The sequence below is a fragment of the Meleagris gallopavo genome, chromosome 5, assembly GCF_905368555.1.
Source record: "Meleagris gallopavo chromosome 5, MGAL_WU_HG_1.1, whole genome shotgun sequence".
In the NCBI taxonomy this organism is placed as follows: domain Eukaryota; kingdom Metazoa; phylum Chordata; class Aves; order Galliformes; family Phasianidae; genus Meleagris; species Meleagris gallopavo.
Window position 1 is genome coordinate 55,718,828 of NC_139408.1, and position 20,038 is coordinate 55,738,865.

A 20,038-nucleotide genomic window follows, 5' to 3' on the forward strand; every position below is an offset into this window, starting at 1 on the left:
CCCACATCCCACTGCACAGCTTCTGCTCTGCAGAGCACGTGCAGAGCCAGCTCCACTGAAGAGCAGGCAATGTAGGTCAGAGCCGTGCTTTAAGCATCTTTCAATATTAAACAAAACTCAGGCACTGTGAGTAGCACATCTGCAGGGCTTCCTGCTCCCTTCCATTGGCTCAGCATGGAAGGCAGCAGCCCTGAGAGACACAAGTGAAAATCTCCCATGGTACTGGGTCTCACGTCTGGAGGAGCATGAAGCAATGGTAACCTGCTTGGCAAACATTTTGAAGTACTCAGGAGGTCATGTTTTTGTGTTGATGCTGGGAAACCCACATTCCCCTTCTACATAAGCTATTTCATCCGACCAAGGGTATCATGTCCTCCCCAGCTCTGTTGCTATCCTATTAAACCCAAGGTATGTGGGTCAATCCTCCAGGCAGGATTAGTGCTCAGGGGACATAGGGCAGCTGGGGAGTGATGATGGCACCCAGATTTGAGTGGGATAAGACCCAGATGTAGATGGAGCAAGACTCAGATATGGATGGAACAAGACCTGGATGCATCTGGGACAAGAGCTCCCCAAGGCTCTCCAAGGCTGCATGGCCAGGGGGCTGCATGGTATCTCCTCACTGCTCCCCACCCGACATGCCCAGCTGGAGTAGCTTGTCAGAAAGGGTTTCAGATCAGATAAATCCAGGCTCAATTTAGTGCCTGTTACATTCTGCAGGGAGAAGGATGCCCCTGCCCAGAAAAATGCACTCGCCGGTTTTCATCCTTTTGATTTATGGAGCTTCTGGTTTAAGAGATGTTCCTCTCCTCTCCAAACGAAGCCGGTGCTGACAGCTCCATCCATCACCCAGGCTGTCAGAGGCCCAGTGCTTTAAATAAGCTATTAAAGTGAGATCTAACTGGTTAACAGTCATAACAGACCAGAATTCAGAGAGTTTGCTTACTTCAGTGCTCGGCCAAATGAATTTCCTTTTAATGACCGGGGACCTGAGGGCACAAAGGCTGCAGTCTGACAACGGGAGATATTCCTGGCCTCAGCCATACCCTATAAACAACCATCCACAGTCAGGAATTCATCTTTGTTATTGATGGTAAAGTCTCATTAAAGGGCTAATTAATGGGCTCCAACACCCATGGTGCTTGACCTTGGGACCTTCCATGGTGGTGATGGTGGGAGCAGCAGGGGAGGACACACCACAGCCCTCACTGGGCAGGCATCCCTCTGTCTGGAATGCATTTTTAACAAAATGAAGTATTTTGGATGTTTTCCCTTCCCTTAGAGCTCTTAATGCTTTGGCTCCAGTGCTGGTTCCTGCTGTGCCACAGCTCAGCGAAGCTCATCATGTCCAAAAAGTGACCGACATCAGCAGCAATGTAGCACCTTCTCCATTTTGTTTCGTTCTGTTTTTCTCTTAGCTCACCCCAGAAAAATCCAGGCACTTTGTCTTTGTTAGCAAGCTCGGCGCCCTTGTCATCTTTTCCCTTTCAATTCCCAGCAGCCCATGTCACCCATTCCCACCCCACCATCCATCTTGCCCACCTCCTCTCCTCCATCAATGTCCCGGCTCACATCACTTCACCTTCTTGCTGCACCCAATCCATTCCCAAGGTTGGAGCACCTGGAAATCACTGGGATTTCACTGTCAGCCTCAGCGCTGAAGCAAGGGGACTTTGCTGGAGCAAGTGCCACCACCACAGAACATTAATGGGAACTGGGACCACAACCACAGCCCTATGCTTTTGCCTCTGGGTAATTGATGCCTCGAGGGAAACCTGCCCTAAAACCCCTGTTTTGATGGCTCTAAGCCAGCCATCCAAACGAAGTGCTTTGCATCTGCAAGCAGGTTTCTCTCATCACACGTGCAGCAGGAAGGGCACTGGGGCCATTTGGGGCACCTGATACGTGAATTGGGGCAGGTAACAGCAAAAGGATGAGAGGCAATAGTCTCATGTTGCACCAGGGGAGGTTCAGGTTGGATGTTAGGAAACAGTTCTGCTCCAAACAAGCAGTCAGCACAGGCACAGCTGCCCAGGGGTCACCATCCCTGGAGGCATCCAGGGAACATGGAGATGTGGCACTGAGGGACGTGGGCAGTGGGCATGGTGGGAGTGGGCTGGGGTTGAGGATCTTGGAGATCTTTTCCAACCTGAGCGATTCTGTGATTCTATAATGATTCTAATTGCCATTCCCTCGGTGCTGATTACATCATTATCTGCCACGTGCTTTGCTTGGCAGCCCTTGCAGGGAGCGAAGGAACTCGCATCCTCACCTGGATTCAGTGAGACACGGGGCCTTCACTCCCTTCGAAATTAGTTTGTAAACAGGGATTTTGTTGGCATTTGCTCTCAGACAGGTAATGCTTCTGGGCAAGGAGTCAAGCATAGATCTGCTGTCTTGCAGCATCGTCTCAGAGCCTTTAATCTGCACTGACACACACAAAAAAGCAGTTTTTCCTCATTCTGTTCCTGCTGCGCAAGACCAATATCACACTGCATGCACACAGCCAGCAAGAAATGGGAAAAAAAGCCATTTTATGGGTTCCCACATCAGTGCTATGGCATGGGTTTTGCATGGGTTGGCATTGGAGGGAGGCTTGGGGCTGATGTGGGGCAAAGCCACGGGATGAAGGCACCGCTGTATGGTTCATCCCCACATTGAATTTTGCCCAAGACTCAGAAAGAAATTCAGGATTTAGGATCATCGCAGCCTGCCAATGTTTCTTATTATAACTATGAAACCTAATTCCTGGGCAGCAGGGGCACCACCCTTTCCTACCTCCCTGGGATCATCCATCAACAATTTCAGGGGATCCTCACCCCACTGTTGGCTGAACCCAACTCACTGGAACAGGTTGCCCAAGGAGGCTGTGGATGCCCCATCCCTGCAGGCATTCAAGGCCAGGCTGGATGTGGCTCTGGGCAGCCTGGGCTGCTGGTTGGCGACCTGCACACAGCAGGGGGTTGGAACTGGATGAGCACTGTGCTCCTTTGCAACCCAGGCCATTCTGTGATTCTATGAAATACCCAAAGTCGTGGCACAAAACAAAGGCCATTGGCTTCTTTTGGGAAAGACAGGGGAAAGGGGACAGATTGTGCCCAGAACTAGGGAAATCTCCCCAGACAGTGGCAGATGGACAACCCAATGGGAAGATTTAGCTGTATATAATATCAGCATGCTAATAAGAATCCTCATCATCAATATTTCTTTGGGAGAGCACAGCGGATGGGTTTTGTAGGGGCTGCTCCTCACAGCCACCAACGCAATGAAATCTGAGCTCCCCCAGCTCCAGTGCAGCGTTATTGGGCTCTCAGAAATCCAATTTTACTGCGTCCAATATTGAGAGTTGATTAAACCTGATTTGAATCGACAAATGTCTTGGGAGGGTGAGTGGGAGCCAGCTGCGAAAGGAGGGGGAGAGTTTAATAAACAAGCTTTGGAGATAAAAATCTACTTTTATTCCAATAAAACACCCGCATCAGAACACTGATGGCTGTGTGGAGGATTGGAGAGAGGGAGAAGGAAGCCTCCAAGACACAGAGAACTTGGAGCTATCAAGAGCACCAGAGATGAAAGATGAAAAGCAGGTGGGAAAGAAACTCTAAGTTCTTTGCTATGAGAGTGGTGAGGTGCTGGAACAGCTGCCCAGAGAGGCTGTGGATGCCCCGTCCATCCCTGGAGGTGTTCAAGGCCAGGTTGGATGGGGCCCTGGGCAGCCTGGGCTGCTCTGAAATGTGGAGGTTGGTGGCCCTGCCTGTGGTGGGGGGTTGGAGCTTTGTGATCCTTGAGGTCCCTTCCAACCCTGGCCATTCTGTGATTCTGCAATTCCTTTGGTTCAAGCCAATGGACCATAGCAACTAAAGCACAGCCAATGCCATAGAATTGCCTGTGGGGACAAGGAGATGCCCTCACTCCTATTCCATCATAATATCATCATAGCATGCCTTCGTTTGGGGCTGAGACAGCTCTTGGGGTGCCAAAACCAAAACCCCAACAGAAAATCAGGCATCTCTGTGATGCGATCCCCAAGGAGACAAAGTGACCCAACTACATTCTGCTGCATCTCTATGCCCACATGCCAGCCCCGCAGCCTCCATCCTGCTCCTTTCTGCCTTCTATTTGTGCTCCCCTTCTGATAAACCTGAACATCCCTCCCACCTGCAGCCTCGTTGTGTGGTAGCAGTGCCATAAATCCCCCATCCCTCTGCAGTAGGGCTGCTCAGTGCTGTCAGAGCCGCCTATAAAACCTCCCCTTATGATTTAGGGAGCGGGACGATGCGAAACGCAGATCGAGCGTGCCGCAATGCCCAAACCCTGCGGCATCCAAGCACTTGGAGCCAGAAGGAAAACTGTGCCCTGTGGGCATGAAACCAAGACCCACACACCTGGCATCGATAGAGGACCCCATGGGAGCCCCATCTTCAGCACACCCTAACAAAGCAGGTTTTTATCACCTTACAAAAATATACTGTCATCTCCTGTGCAGCCGCCGGGCTCCTTGTTATTCAGCCCACATCCGTGCCGATGGCTCTCTCCCAGGCAGCAAAAGATCACAGCAAGGGCTGCTCGAGACACTCGTTGGGACTTTTTTTTTTCATAAGGAGTGTGTTGTCAAAACCTCCAGGCTTTTGTTCCTGCAAAAGGCTTAAAATGATTTTTACAGCAAGGGAGCACCGTTAAACCGTTATTCCCAGCTGTCCTAAAGGGATAATGGTTAGGTTTTGGGAAACGTTTCTTCCCTGAAAGAGTAGTTCTGCAGTGGCACAGCTGCCTGGGAGCGGTGGGGTCACCGTCCCTGGAGGTGCTCCAGAACCCTGGAGATGTGGCACTGAGGGATGTGGGCAGTGGGCATGGTGGGGGAGGGCTGGGACTGGGGATCGTGGAGGTCTTTTCCAACCAGAGTGATTCTATAGTGATGCTGTGGTTCTATGCAAAAGGTGCTTTCAAATAAACTTTCCAAACCACACACACTTTTTCTGTCAGCTGTTGTATCCACAGGGCAGAAATCTCCAAACTGGACCCCCTCATTTTCCATCAGATTGCAAAACTTAAAGCTTTGCTCAACCCCAGTGACAACATTCCATCTTAACATCGCTTTGCAGCTTTCAGGGTTGAGTTTCAGAAAGCCCACACCAAAATCCCTGGAAGCAAAGGGGAAAATTAAAGGAATCTTGAAGGAATCCCAGCAAACATTGAGTGCAGAGCCTCAGGGTTCAGGTTTTGCACCTCACCCGAGGAGCACACCCCATCCCAGTGGGCCTTATGGGAACGCTGCAGATTTCCACACACTGCAGAGCCTGCGCCCTCAGCCCGACCCCAAATCCCTGCAGAACACTGAGAGTTTGCTACCAGGGGGAAGAAAGAGGGATGCAGCCCATGTCTGCATCCCATAACTGCAGCACATGGTGCTCACAGGGTCCCACGCACTGGGGACATCACTGCCTTCACTTCTGTTTACTCCATTATTCCATTTTCCACTCTCTAACTCCCTCAGCATTTTCAAGCTAAATCAAACCCCCCTTTTTTTTATTATTATTATTTTTTTAATTGCTCATAATTAAGTGATTCTTGGCAGGGAGGTCTATGGAAACAGCATTATCCCACAGACAGGCAGTCAGTTAGGAATTTCCTCTCGGCCTCCTGGCCTGAAACGCATCTGGAAAAACAGATAATTGCTTTATTTACTACTGCAAAGTATTTCCTTGCTCACACAGCCCCTCGCAGCACCCCAGGACCTCACTCAGCTGCTCTGTGCTTTGGTTCTTCATCACAGAGCCATGGAATGGGTGGAGTTTGACGGGACCCTTAATGGCCATCTGCTCCCACTCCACTGCAATGAGCAGGGACCAATGGACATGGGAAGGCTTTTTTGGTGTGGGTGCAGTAGAAGACCCTGTAAAGAGCTGTTCTCATCTCATCTGGGCAGAAAGTCACCTGAATTCAGGTGACAACACAGAACTGCAAAAGCAACTGGTTCCATGGGGTGCTTGTGCAGGAAATAAGCATTAAGCAAACATGCTCTCCTTCTTAATGAGACAACAGGTGAAAATCCATCCCCAAACTTCTGCTGAGGGCAGTCTGAGGTGGTGGGAGGTGTCCCTGACCTCACCAGGGGCTGAAACCAGACTGGCTTTAAGGTCTCTTTCAACCCCAACCGGTCTGCTGTTCCGTGAACAGGAAGTCTTGCAGCTGCTAATGAGAGAGGATGATTGAAAAGCAGAGTCAGACTTGACCAAAGAACAAGGCAGATATCATTAGGACCTGTTACCCCACTAACCACCAGCACGGGTCCTCCACACTCGGCCACCATCTATCCATCATTCCCATTCCCACCTCCAGCAGCATCCCCCAGCACTCAGCCACAGCCTTGTGTGTTTCCATACAGCCTTCAACACAGCACAGAGCTTGGTTTTGGGGAAACTAGCATCTCACCAGAAAGATGCAGAGCACGTGATTTGGGTTTTTACCACATGGCCAGCTCACAGGAAAGCAGCAGGCAGCTCAGCATGCACAGCCCTACAGCAATAGGCAGGCAAGAGGAAGAAGGTGGCAGCAAGAATTGAATGGGGATCAAAGGCAAACACATGAGCCAACTTCTGGTTACAGTACCCACCAGCTTCTCTGCACATTCTTATGTGATTTTCTGACTTCCAATCCAAGATACTTGGTTGTGGTGGGTTTTCTTGGTTGTTTTAAATCAGAAGGCCAAGCTTTGTTTCCAGAGATGTCTCTTTGAAGAAGCCAGACCCATGGAAGCATACCACAGCTCTCTGACCAGCATTAATGCAAAGGAACAGATTAATGCTTCTGAGTCTGGGCCTCATTTTGGAGCAGGTTCTGTGTTAATTAAGTGCAGGTCTCACATACAAAATTCACTGAGAGTCCTTCAACTCTGCAGACATTGTCTGGAATCTCCTCCCAGCCCCCTGGCCCCAATGGAGTTGCACCAGAAGTACAGGTTGGATAATAAGAAAAAATCCTTCCCTGAAAGTGGGGTCAGGCAGTGGAATAGGCTGCCAGGGAATGGTAGGGCCAGCATCCCTGGAGTCATTCAAAAAGCATTTAGATGTTGTACTGAGGGATGTGTGTGGTTTAGTGAGGAAAGATTGGTGGTCGGTGGATAGTTGGACTGGATGATGTTGGAGGTCTTTCCAACCTTGGTGATTTGGTAATTCTATGAATCACCTGGAAAAAAAAAACAACTTGAGAATGGTCCAGCTTGGAAGGGACCTCAAGGATCACGAAGCTCCAACCCCCCTGACACAGGCAGGGCCAACCTGCACATTTCATACCAGCCCAGGCTGCCCAGGCCCCCATGCAACCTGGCCTTGAACACCTCCAGTTTTCTATCAAAGCTGCAAATTCTGTCCCAAACAAAAGCAAACAACAAAAGGAAACAAGAAAAAATATGGATTCTCATGCAGTTGCAGTGCAGGTCAAGGTTCTGTTTTTCCAATGAGACAGGACAACGTGCACAGGAGAGCAGAGCAGCAGGTTCCCAGAGCTCACAGCCACAGAGCTCCTTCCTGCTGCTCAGTATTCCCTCATCCCAAGCCTGTATTCAGACATGAGATCTCAGAGTTGAAATTTTAAAAGAATAAAGAAGAATCAGCTCAGACAACTCCGACACCTCTGTCAAACTTCTGTCTGCCTTGTTTTTACATGAAAGAGATTTCTTAAGTTCCTCCTAAAAATATGCATCCTTGCAGTGATACCTTGAAAGGGAAAGAAAGGGAAGACATCAGAGGTGCTCTGGAAACCTCTCACAAAGTGCCCATCGATATCCCAAAGCTTTTCCCCCGTTCACCTAAGAGAGCATCTTCCCAGGGAAGCACGTAAGGCTCCTATTTAGAAGGAAGCCTGATAGCCAGCTGGCAGGTCACATGGAGAGAAAGCTGCTGAAATCCTTATTCTCCTTTATTATGCTCATGTCAATGTTCTTTCCTTCTTACTGAAAAAAAAAGCAAAGCAGACCATTCATTTCAGCTCACTTTAAAGAAACGAAGCTTGCGAATTCACAGCAACTGCATACAGAAAGGGCACAAACACACAGATGTAAATGAAATGCAGAATTACCATTATGAAAATTAATCTCAGGAGTCACAAAGGCACATTATTCCTGGAAATTGCTTTTATTTTGTAATTATGTTAACACCGCGAGAAGGCAGCTGGCATTGAAAACAAACAGCTCCATTTAAAAACCAGGGGTGTCAATCAACTGGTATTTCAGGGCACTCACACCTGAATCCACTCTGCTCCTCCAATGCTTAAGGAACCTCAGAGGTGTGGGGTTTTGTTTGCTGAGGAGTAGAGGAAAGGGGATAAGAGAGCAGGAGAAGTGGTGGCGTTCTTAATGTTTTCTTTTTAAGTTCTTCATACGGTTTTGCAAACCCGAGTCAAGCTCTGACAACCAATCAGCAGGGGAAAAAAAAAAACAAAACAATGGAGGAGTCGATGAGAATACTGAGATAACATTTTAATTTCTTTTTTTTTTTTTTTTTTGGAAGGTTTTTGTCACCCTCCTCTCCCTCCCCAAAAAATGGCTTGTACTTCCACGGGTACAACAGCAAAGAAATGATTGCAGTTCATTTTGCACAGTGTACAAAAGACCAGCTTTACAAACACACCCAGAAGCTGCTAACGCTGCTGGAAGGCGAACGCTTCTTCATCACACTGTGTGGCTGAGGCTGTTCCTATAGCTGTATGGCAGCAACAGGGGCTCTTCACCAGGTGTCTGATCCCAGGACACCCATCCCTAAGCACTGAGATGGAAACAGAATGGACTTCAACTCCAAAGTGCCCTGCTGCAGTCAGTGGGACCCGGTTTGCACGCTGCAACTTCTCAGCCCAGCAACTACCCCACACCCCCCAAAACCTGCACTTCTTCTAAGCTCATCCTTTTAATTCACCAATACTGAGCGTGAAGGTTGTGAAGAGTGCTCATGAAATACAAATATTGAGGAAAAAATCCAAGACATTTGTAACTTCACTTTGTTTTCCTTAAAAAGAAGCAAGCCTGAAGGCATCTAAGTTCTTTTCCTTGCCTTCCTTTCTAGTCACATTTACTGGTTTACCTGCAACTAGGCAGGTAAGTAGAGAAAGAAAGTAACCAAGAACTCACAAGAGGCTGAAAACTGAATAAATGAGTAGGAAGGAAGGATCCTCAGTCAGAATACTCCAGAAGTTGGGCTGCCCACATCTACTCAGCCCCAACACCCCAACAGATTTCTGCCTTCCACCTCCTAGGGTCAACAGCTCTACATGTCCATAATGTGGGAGCCACCCATCCACATCCAGTGCAGAAAGTCAGCAGTAACTGTGCGTAAAACGAGACTTACCACTCTCTGCAATATGATCCTTGACAAAAACGGACAAGCACAGCTCCTTTCAAACTTGAGTCAAGCCACATCAGTTTTCCTAGCACATTAAAAATGCTTTTCAACGACCATCAGTGGTAACGATGGCCAGATCGCTACCAAGGGATCTCTCAGCCCAGAAAAATGAATTAGATGCACAGAAACATGACGGCTTCCAGAAACAAAACAGCAGGAAAACGAGTGAGCAGCAAAGGGAGAGCTACCACAGCCCCAACCAAGAGCTTATTTCAAGAGGTACATGAAGTAAATCCTGGTCAGTGTGTTGCGTTCTCAATGGGACTCCCAGCTGTTCAGGGCAGCCTCAACCCAGCTCCTCCACTCCCTACTTGGGCTCAGAAGCAGAATCCTTCAATTCCAGGCACTGCCACGTTCACATCCAGTATTTTCCTGGGAAGACCACAGCCTTCCCAATCTATTGTGGGGCTTCCTAACAAAAAAGAATGCTTTTTGCAGCATGAACCAGATCTGAAAGCAGAACGGTTATGGTCACAGCTCCTGGCACAGCAGTTCATGGAAGCAGTCCGACAGCAGCTTTCGTCTCCTTTCAGTCCCATTCCCATCCTCCCCAAGAAACACAATCCTCCTTTAATTGCTATGCCAGTACAGTACTACTACTGTACCAGAGGCACAAAGTGACCACACTCGAAAAAAAAAAATAATCTTGATTAAAATGCAGTATCATGCTAACTCTTTTGTACAAGTTGGACCACGGTTCAAAAAAGAACAACACTCACTACTGAGCTGCCTATTGAGACTTCAGCACTCTACCAAGGAGCTGCCAGGAAAAAGAGAAGTGTTACAGCTCCAGCATGCATGGGTATGACAGACTTTTTCCTGTTTTAAAGATCAGACTAGAAAAAAATACTTTTAAGTTATGCAATCAAAGCTGTTTCTGAAGCATTCAAATTGAGTTAACAGGTTAAAAAAAAACTTTACAGAATATGCTGCCAGTGCTTGAAATGGTATGTAAGAAACTCAACGCTGAGATCATGAAATGAGCTTTCAAAACAAAGCATGAGTGTGGTTCTCAAGTTCAGTCTCTCTTGTCTAGAATCTACTGCTTCCAGTTGAGTTAGCAGAATGGGAAGCTGTGTGGTTATTGAGATGAGAGAAAGAGAAATGGGATAAGCAACTGAGCAGTTCCTCATTTAATCAGAGCAGCACACGTGGCAATGGTGTTTGAGGAAAATAATGCTACCAACTCCTCTGCCTTCCCAGAAAACCCAGCCCTGTAGAACACACTCTAGATTCCAGTACTGTTCATGGCAAGGTACCTGGATTTATACGTGGGGGCTGCTGAAGTTTGTTTCCCAGACAGAAGTTTTCCCTCCTGCAGTATTTTCATCATACAGAACTGCTGACAGTGAAAGCAAAGAAATTCTGCTTAAAACACAGCCTTTCGAAAGGACTCTTCCCTCAGATACAAACCATTCACCTGCCTTTCACTGCACACCAAACACAGCGACCAGACGGCGTGCTGGCACTTCCAACACGCGCTCCTCTAACTCTGCGTGCACTTTGCACGGGGTACAGCTACATGTAAGCCCTGAAGCAACACTTAATCTGCAACAGAAAAGGAAGCAAGTGAAGCAGGATGATGGAGGTGCCTTGGAACCTGTGCTTTACATCCATTTAGGCTCAAAAGGAGACACGCGTGGCCTGATGAGCTAAAGCTCAGGAAAAGGCAGCTGCCACCCCAGGCTGGTGAAGATGTTGCACATGGAACCAAGACTTCTGCCCCCCCCCCCCCCAGCATAAACACACAGCTCACGGCCAGAATTCAACAGTCAGCACTTCCTGAAAGTGTGTCTTCATCGCATCTCTTGTGAGAAACAAAGTTAAGCACTCCCCAGTCCAATAAGAACGAGGTGGAGGTGAGACTGCCTCTCACAGATGAGGTATATGCTAAACAGAAATAATGCATGTGGAACCTGAGGAACTCGTACTGAATATAAACAGGGAAGAGGCACCTTCACATTTATGACAGAAACCAGAAGGAGGAACTGAAGGCCAAAGGCGTTTCTTCCCCATCTGGTTGGATCGCCATTCTTGATGAAGATCAGCCACAAGGTTGTCTTGTGGGAGTAAGGACTCAGCACATGGAATCACAAGAGGATCTCATTGAGAAGGCACTAGGAAGAAGCATATTGTTTTCTGTTAACAAGATGCATCCTATTTCCAATCACTGAGTGGGACGAAACTGTACAGTTTGATTTTTAGAGAAAATGCTACAGAACAAAACTCTATAAAAGAAAAAAAAAAAAAACCAGCAAAAAGCAGTAAAAAGTAAAGCTATTTTCAAATTATTAAAATGCTGAACGTTTATACAGCAAAATTACACTAAAACCAGCAGCAGACAAAGCATGTCCCAGCACCACCAGCAAGGGACACGTTAAATGTTTATAAGGTTAACTATAAAATAATTTTACAACCAAAATATGAACAGGCCAATTCAAGTATATATACAGAATATATTAAAATCATATAAATTATCCATTTATACAAAGGGCGCAAATATAGCAAAAAGCTACAGTTGATTAAACAGAACTGAGTTTGAATCTGGAGATGCTGTAATTTTCTCCCATTTTTTTTCTTTATAGACTGGATAGATTGATACCTCAGATACCAAGAGCACAGAAAGCAAAAGGCAGAAACCAAATCAGAGCTCTCATTCTGCATGAAATGACACTAACAGTGGGCAGGGTACATCTCATATGAAATTCTGATTTAATTATCTCCACAGTAAATATTTATCAGCTCCCTTAAAAAGTCAGGAATTCCAAGTGATCCACTTCAGACGTACCACCCTGATACGTGGATCTGATTACATTTGAATGTTGTTTGATTTGCAAACATTTAAAAAAAGAAGATACAAACACATCTCAATCTGCATAAAGAGGTGACAGATGGCAGCTAGTTGAAAACTGAACAGAAATATTCAGCTGAACTAGAAAGGATGCTCTCCTCACAGCATTTTGGCTACCAAGTGAACTCAAATAAATTATTTTTAACCTTTGTTTTTTTATTATTTCAAAGCGTAACGGTGTATAGCCACAATCCATTGAAGCACTTCGATTCTTAAATCCCATCTGTGGGATTGTACTTGTATGCCAATTAAGTGCTTCCCTGAATTCAGGTTTATGTAAATAGGTTCTGTATCAATTGCACCTGAATCTTCTGTTTTGCTGTAGCACTACATCCCTTTCTTGGATTTAGTTTTTCAAGGCTTGCTACATCTCAACCCAACGGTTCTGGGCATGCAAGGCGCAGGTAGGGCAAGCTAAGCTAAGCAGAAATAAAGAGATCAGACTACACGTATACAGAACGCTGGCTTAGAACCAGATGTATGTATGTAGAAAAGTGAAGAGGTTTCACCGTATGCAAGTAAACAGGGAAGAAATAACAAAACAAAAACCCAGCCACACACTACACATAATGAGCAGTGGACATCTATTACACTGAAAAGAAATCAATGCAAACAGGATTTCCTCAGTTTCAAGTAATCCTTGATGCCTTGTTGGCCAGCTGTGTTATACCATAATAGATATTTTAATTACATTTATACTCTACAATTTAGGCAGCTACTTTTTCTCTTACATATCCAATTATCTCTAGTGAACATTCACCTATGGCTGTCCACACATTCTGCTTTAGCTCCTTGAGAAACTATTCAAGTTAAATTATACTGCAAATTAAAGACAGTTACATTCTGTACGTTCCTTCTAGGTTTGAAAAATAGGTTTTAAAGGCTTGTCAAAGTTTAGAAGAAAAACCTTTCCATTAAAAAATCTTAGCTTAAAAAAATCATTAAGACATCTTTTTCTGATCCGGGGTACTAATAAAAAGATTACAAATATACTACAATTTGACCGAGAAGACTTTGTGAATATGCTGCTTTTGAGCATGCAACCCCACTGATATCTGTCGAGTTCCAGGTATCAATGTATCCCATTCCACCACAGTTCCTCACCATTTCCTTTGTCAGTTCCCCATCCCCACCCCACCACCCTATTAATAACGTTATAAAAAAAGGTAAAATCTAGAGTTAGTGGCAAAATTTTCACAGTAAGTTGTTAAACAAAACGTTATCGTGGTCATCGCAAAGTGATATCAGTCAATTGGACCCTGAAAAATAAGCTTGACGCAGTTGTGTTCCCCAGACAGTTGTGTTGCACAAAAAGGGCAGGCAGCATGAAACGCGTGAGTACCGTGAGGCAGCGGGATTTGAGACCAGTATTTTGCAGATTTCTCAGAGCACACGTGTCCACAAGGGGTGAAAGCATGAGTTGGAGGACCAGCATCCACGTAAAAGCCCGCTTCGCAACCAAGCCAGAGAGGCACGTAGGGGCCAATGGTTCTGCACATCGGACATTCCCGCTCGTTAGCTTCTGTGTCACTGCGATGTCCCCAGTTGTGATAGCCGTGAACGTGACCACAGCTGAGGTATGCCCAGGGCTGCTTCTCTTCCACCACATCTTTACGGTTGATACTGGGAAATGCCAAAGTGTTTAACCCGACGGGACACTGCGGCCTGGCAGCGTTGATCTCCTGCCGCAGAGCTTCGATGTGTTTCTGAGTCGGGGTGTGAAACAGTCCGTCTGCTGTTCTCCACAGAAGGGTGGCTCCACACAGGTCAATGAGGGAACCATCCTGTAGGACGTTGGTCTCGTTTTCTACCTAGTGGTGGAACGCAAAGATCACAGAATCACCACAGAATCATCACAGAATGGCCAGGGTTGGAAGGGACCTCAAGGATCATGAAGCTCCAACCCCCCGCCGCAGGCAGGGCCACCAACCTCCACATTTCAGAGCAGCCCAGGCTGCCCAGGGCCCCATCCAACCTGGCCTTGAACACCTCCAGGGATGGACGGGGCATCCACAGCCTGATAACCAAGGTAAGTGGTCAGGTCTGAGACACCACTTTCACACAACCGTCTATAAATACACCCTCTCTCTCAAGAAACAATTACTTTCACCAGCATGCTAAATAACTGTCTTGTTCTTTTGTTACGGTCCTCCATTTGTCTGAATTCATCTCTCACCTCTTCTGTATTTAAGATTATAATAAGCATGGCTTTTTTTTTTAAATCTTGTTCTTGTAGATGAAATCTTAAATTCGCAACTACTACATGCTACGGGAATACTAGTTACCATGCAGTTTCCCTTCCTCTATTTCTTTGTGAAATTATCACATTACATTAACTTCTTCAGAAGGTGTCCTTTCCCGTGGTAGGGTTGGAACTAGATGGTCTTCAAGGTCTCCTCCAATCCACACCATTCTGTGATTCTATAACAACTCTCACCGCTGAGCACGTGACTTTTTGTCTGGTACTGACTGCCTTTGATAAGACATCACAGATGGAAGGGGAGACCTGCCATTCCCTCAGGGCTGCTTCAGCCAGGCAGCCAGCTAGCTCCCCTGTAACTCCTTGCCCACGTGGGTGGGCAGAGGGTTGCTCACGCTAAGACCCTGTATGGACCAAAACCAGCTACTACCAGGACCGTCCTGATACTCAGATACCATTTTTTGGCTTGTGGTAGGAGCAAAGCATTTTGCACAAGCATGAACCCCCACAGCATACCTTATTAACAGTGATATATTGCAGATAAATGACAATTACGGATAAATGACAAATGCAGCACCAGCTGCATGCGCAGGTACATTCAAAGGTGTCATCACAGAGTGAATTACAAGTCACATCTCTCAAGAGACAAGTTCTGCAACCAAAGCCACCCAGCCTCAGCTTCTGAGCAATGAATCCCCCCATCCAAACTAATTAGCCCTCTATTCAGTGAGGTGTTCCATGCAAATACAGCCCCAATAAGCACTGCCTAAGGGTTTCTCTTATCTGAACGAAAGCAGGTAATCATGATACATTTTCAAGGGATTATGCTAAACACATTGTACCTCAGCGAAATATTCTAATTTATTTTAATTTCAAAAGTATATAGGCATTGCTCCCAGTTCAGTTGTGAAGAATATGTATTAAATGAAATTAAGAGAGACAGCATACCCACTGCCCAGGTTTGTACATTGAAAATGAGTAGAAAATGTCACTAAGACAAAATAAATCCCATGGACATTAAGTAGGTCACATGAAGTCATCACTACAGCCTAAGAATTCCATGAATGACAAGCAATTTGGCATTCACATTTTAATCCAGTTTAAATTCAGATTAACTGTGTATCATCCTTGCATAAAGCACCTAGATGGTACAATACAGACTACAGATAAAAAGTCACCATCATAAAATACTACCAGCAGGAAAAAATAAATAAAGTACAAAAAAGCTCAGTGGTTCAAATAGAGAATCCTTGATTTGATGCACTTCAGATAATGCCTTCACAAACAGAAAAGAAAAAAGCCCTCATATGCAATGTGTTCAATTCATTATACGCTGCATTTGGTTTTATGAACCAAATCAACGGATACTGATCACATCAATACCAGTGTGCCATGTAATTTTATTTCAATGAGAATTCAAATCATTTTACATGCAGGAAAGGGAATCTGTTTTAGTATTGCCTTTCTTTAGGAGCACTATCAAGGTACTTTGCTAACCACGTACAAAGGGCACAACTGCAACATCAAAACAATTTATATACTCCAGGTTGTTTTCTGGAGTTTCAGTATTTTGTTCTGCATTCATTTTCCAAACCCAATGAAGGAGTCAGTTTTCAGCAAAGCAAAACTGGGTAAGTCAGTTCAGCATGAGCACATGGATACCTCTAACACTATTAAACTAATGAGAACGAGGCAGCAGCACAAAAGCAGCTTTGGCATGAAGGGGAGAGGGATGAAAATCCTCTCCCTCTGTTCTCAGTGTTTAAAGTCTGGCAGATGGATGATGAATTTAACACATAAACCCTGGTTACATATGGCACAGGTTGGCAGCTGAAGCCTTCCACTGCTGGTAAAGGCGAAGCTACCCTGCTCCATAGGAGAATACAGGAATATACTTAGCAGGGCTCCTTTTATCTTCCTAGTAGCAGGTAAATCAAACAGAAGCTGCACTATTCAAACTCGTTTTGCATACAAGCAGACTCTTTTAAAGTTCTAAGTGCACGGGGAGCTGTCTTTTGCAATACAAACTTCCAGATCTTCCCATGTCTCAGAAGGACATTTAAGAGGTGAACATTCAAGAGCAAAGTTTGTTTAGCTTTTACACTCGGCACTGTTTCAGTTGGGAAGAAGTGACATTAGCACAAGACTAAAGAGAATTCTATATAAGTAAAAACAGAGCAGCAACGAGAACACTCTGTAGCACACACATACTCAAGGATATTGGTACCCTCTACCCTTGCTCTGGTTTAATGACCAGCTGCTTTCCACTTACCAGCTTCCCTCTTTGCTGAGCGGATCTGGTTTCCCGGAGGGTGTACACATCCCCACAGACAGAGATCTCACGCCAAACTCCAGGTTTAGACTCCTCAGTGAACCCTCCTTTTGGATGCATGACCAACACCCCATTGGTTGTTAACCCATCCATGTGGCCATCAGGATTTTTCCATTTTGCTGCTTTTTCCTGCGTGTGACAACCAGCCCCAGAAAGAAAAGTTTGTCTGTAAGTTTACAGATTGAAGTTTACAGATGAATTCCTTTGTCTTCTGCACCCAAAACCACAACAGCAGTACTCCCAGTGAGCATCAAGAGCATAACATAAAGAAAAACTCTGACAGCTACTGCAGTAGACCTTCATCAATAAAGACAATTATCACCAAGAGTCCACGATAATAAATCTGGCACATAAAACTACAGTTACTTCTTAATACCGTGGCTGCTACACTGCAGTAATAGAAGTCTAACGACAGGATAAGTTACCAACTTACAACAAGAGAATCTGAGGCCTTGAAAATAAAAAGAGGCCAAAAATTGAGTTTGCTCGCATTTAACATAATCAATAGAACTACTTACACCGAGAAATATGTTTTTAGAAGAGTCAAATCCAGCTGCAAAAATCCTTGCTGTATATGGTGGGCTCCTGTCACAAACAATCCTGCATGCAAAGCGGGAGATGGTGCTCTGTGTAATCTGAGTTTCATCGTTGTTTTGACTCCCAGAAATAGTATCTGTCACTACAAAGTCTATGGGGCTTTCTGTTGACCTCCCAACCTGCAAAAAGTAAAATGGTGGTATAGTTAGAAAGAATCATGGAAACATCACCCATTGAGGGCATAATTTTGTCAAGTTAACGCTGATGACATCAATAACCTACTGTCTACTGAATTTCTGGATCACAGAATGGCCTGGGTTGCAAAGGAGCACAGTGCTCATCCAGTTCCAACCCCCTGCTGTGTGCAGGTCGCCAACCAGCAGCCCAGGCTGCCCAGAGCCACATCCAGCCTGGCCTTGAATGCCTCCAGGGATGGGGCATCCACAGCCTCCTTGGGCAACCTGTTGCAGTGTGATGGAACACAATGGATGGCAAGATCCAATTAGGGGCTCACACATCTTCACATTGGTCCTAGGCACAAATGCTAACAACAGCTAACACAGCAAGGCAGCTTATGTTTGTTTGTCCATCACAGCTCCCACAAATTGTTTGATGGCAAACCGTCAACAGCACAAGGGATTCTCATCTTGATATTGCATAATCCAATTACAAGCTAGCTGCCACTGTATTCTGTCAATTAAGAAAAAGCTTGAAAAATAGAAAGTTTTCTTCATAATTCTTGTTCCAATTTAATTTGCGATGAAAATAAAGGACTTGTTTTTTAGATCCAGAACCTGATTACTTTTGTACGTCTTAACAAAAAACTACACACCTTCACATTTTCTGAATTTACAGTTCGAGAGCAGAAAAGCTTTCAGATAAAACCTATTCTATGATTAAGTTTATTCCAAATCACAAGGAAGTTAGAAACATATTTTTGTCTACTGGCCAGCAGTGTTTTTATTGTTTTGAAGAAAAGGGGTTTTTGTTTTTGTTTTATATCTTGCTGACTACATGTTTTAATTGTAAAACTGGCAACACCTCAGCAGTGCAAAACAGGACAGCAGGAACTAAACTTGTGGTTGGACTTGATGATCTTTATGGTCTTTCCCAACCTGAGCAATTCTGTGATTCCATGATTATATGAAATGCAATCTCAGTGCCCAAGAAATTGCATTCTGTCTAACTTCTTGCTCTACAAAGGCATCTACTGGAACACGCATCTTGTTTTATCATGAATATTAGCATCTCTGCAAATCAAATTCATTGTATCAGCCTAAAACAGTAAAGAAATGTTATCTAAGAGTTGAGGAAAGTGATATGTTTGATATGTAAGCCCTGTCACAACTGAATGACAGAAACTTTCTGTGCAGGATCTTTCCCATGCTCCTGTTCTACTTGCAGTTCTGCTTTGCAGTGTTACTCCTGAATGCAAGCTGAAAGTCGTGTCTCAAGGAACACATCCAATTCTTTCCTCTGCATCACAGCTCAAAGTAAAAAATATGATGAGCTTGTCAGAGAAAAACCACCGAGGAAATACTAGCAGAGGCCTCATCAAAAGTTTGCACTTCAATTTTTCAGTGAAAGTAACACGATTGCCAGAATACCCAATAGATAGAGTTTAGAAAACCACTTAATATAGGAAATTCTGATTTATGAAACTTGACAGGTTCAATCTAATAAACTATAAAGCTGTCTTCTACAATATTACCACCAACAGGCTCCTATTTGCCACCCAGTGCAGCTCCTGCTAAGAGTCAGCACTGACCAGCAGCAGGAAGCTTATTCATAACTTCTGACTAATCCATATGCAAAGTCTCTTAAAGGGTAATCAATAACGAATATAAAGTTGTTCTTAACAAGCTCCTGCCTGCTGCAGCCTCCCCAACAGCTCACTCAAAGCTTTTAAGATGCAATTAGAAAATCCTGGCTTATTTTCCTGTAAAAGCTGCAAGCATTCGTGCCTTGTCTTCCTCATATCTCCCTCATCTGTCAACATGAAATCCAAATACATCCAGACACAAGCATGAAAATACATATACCACGATCCTGCATTTTTAAAAAGCTGAGATTAAAAGTAAATTTTGAGCAACAACGTAAGGCTGCATTTCAGGACTCTTTCTGACCAGTGCCATCATTTCACCCAACTGCTTCCAACTCCACGCTATGAATTTTGCAACTGATGTACCAGACAGCTTCTGCTGTCTACACTACAAACTGCTGTTAAAAGCTGTTAGAGCCAGGCCATCAGTCAACTCGCTACTGCCTACTGTCAGTCAAACAGGTGTTATCAAAAAGCCCTCACTCCTGAGACAAGGCAAACCCAGACAGCCTGCCAGCACACAACGCAACCGCTGTAGACTCTTCAACTCAACAGAACTCTGTTCTGATCATTGGGGGAAACAGGGAGAAGCATTTTATGTTGTTTTCAAGAGAAATCATAGAATGGCTTGGGTTGAAAAGGACCACAATGATCATCTAGTTTCAACCCCCCTGCTATGTGCAGGGTCAAACGTTCAAATCCAATGTTCACGTGCAATATTCCTGCTTCCTCTATAGACCTGGAGTTATTTAGGCTGCTGGCTTCACACTGTGATCCTTTTAGTGATACTAATTTGATCCACTCTTGTCCAAACAGACTGTGAAGGAACAGGTTCTACTCCAACCTGATGCATCACCAACAGATTGCACCAACTCGTAAAAATCTTTTTTTTTTTTTTGCAACA

General features: G+C 45.0%; 1 protein-coding gene across 1 annotated transcript in view; it reads right to left on the reverse strand.

Moving 5' to 3' along the window:
* Positions 1-8,113: 8,113 nt before the first annotated feature.
* PELI2 (pellino E3 ubiquitin protein ligase family member 2) overlaps positions 8,114-20,038 on the reverse strand; it is a 68,154-nt gene continuing 56,229 nt past the window's right edge. Inside the window, exons 4-6 of the mRNA XM_085225862.1 lie at positions 17,294-17,491; positions 16,716-16,904; positions 8,114-14,054 (exon numbers count right to left, since the gene is read on the reverse strand). Of these exons, the coding sequence (XP_085081988.1) occupies positions 13,488-14,054; positions 16,716-16,904; positions 17,294-17,491 (954 nt within the window). The 3' untranslated portion in view covers positions 8,114-13,487. The remainder of the gene's footprint in view (positions 14,055-16,715; positions 16,905-17,293; positions 17,492-20,038) is intronic.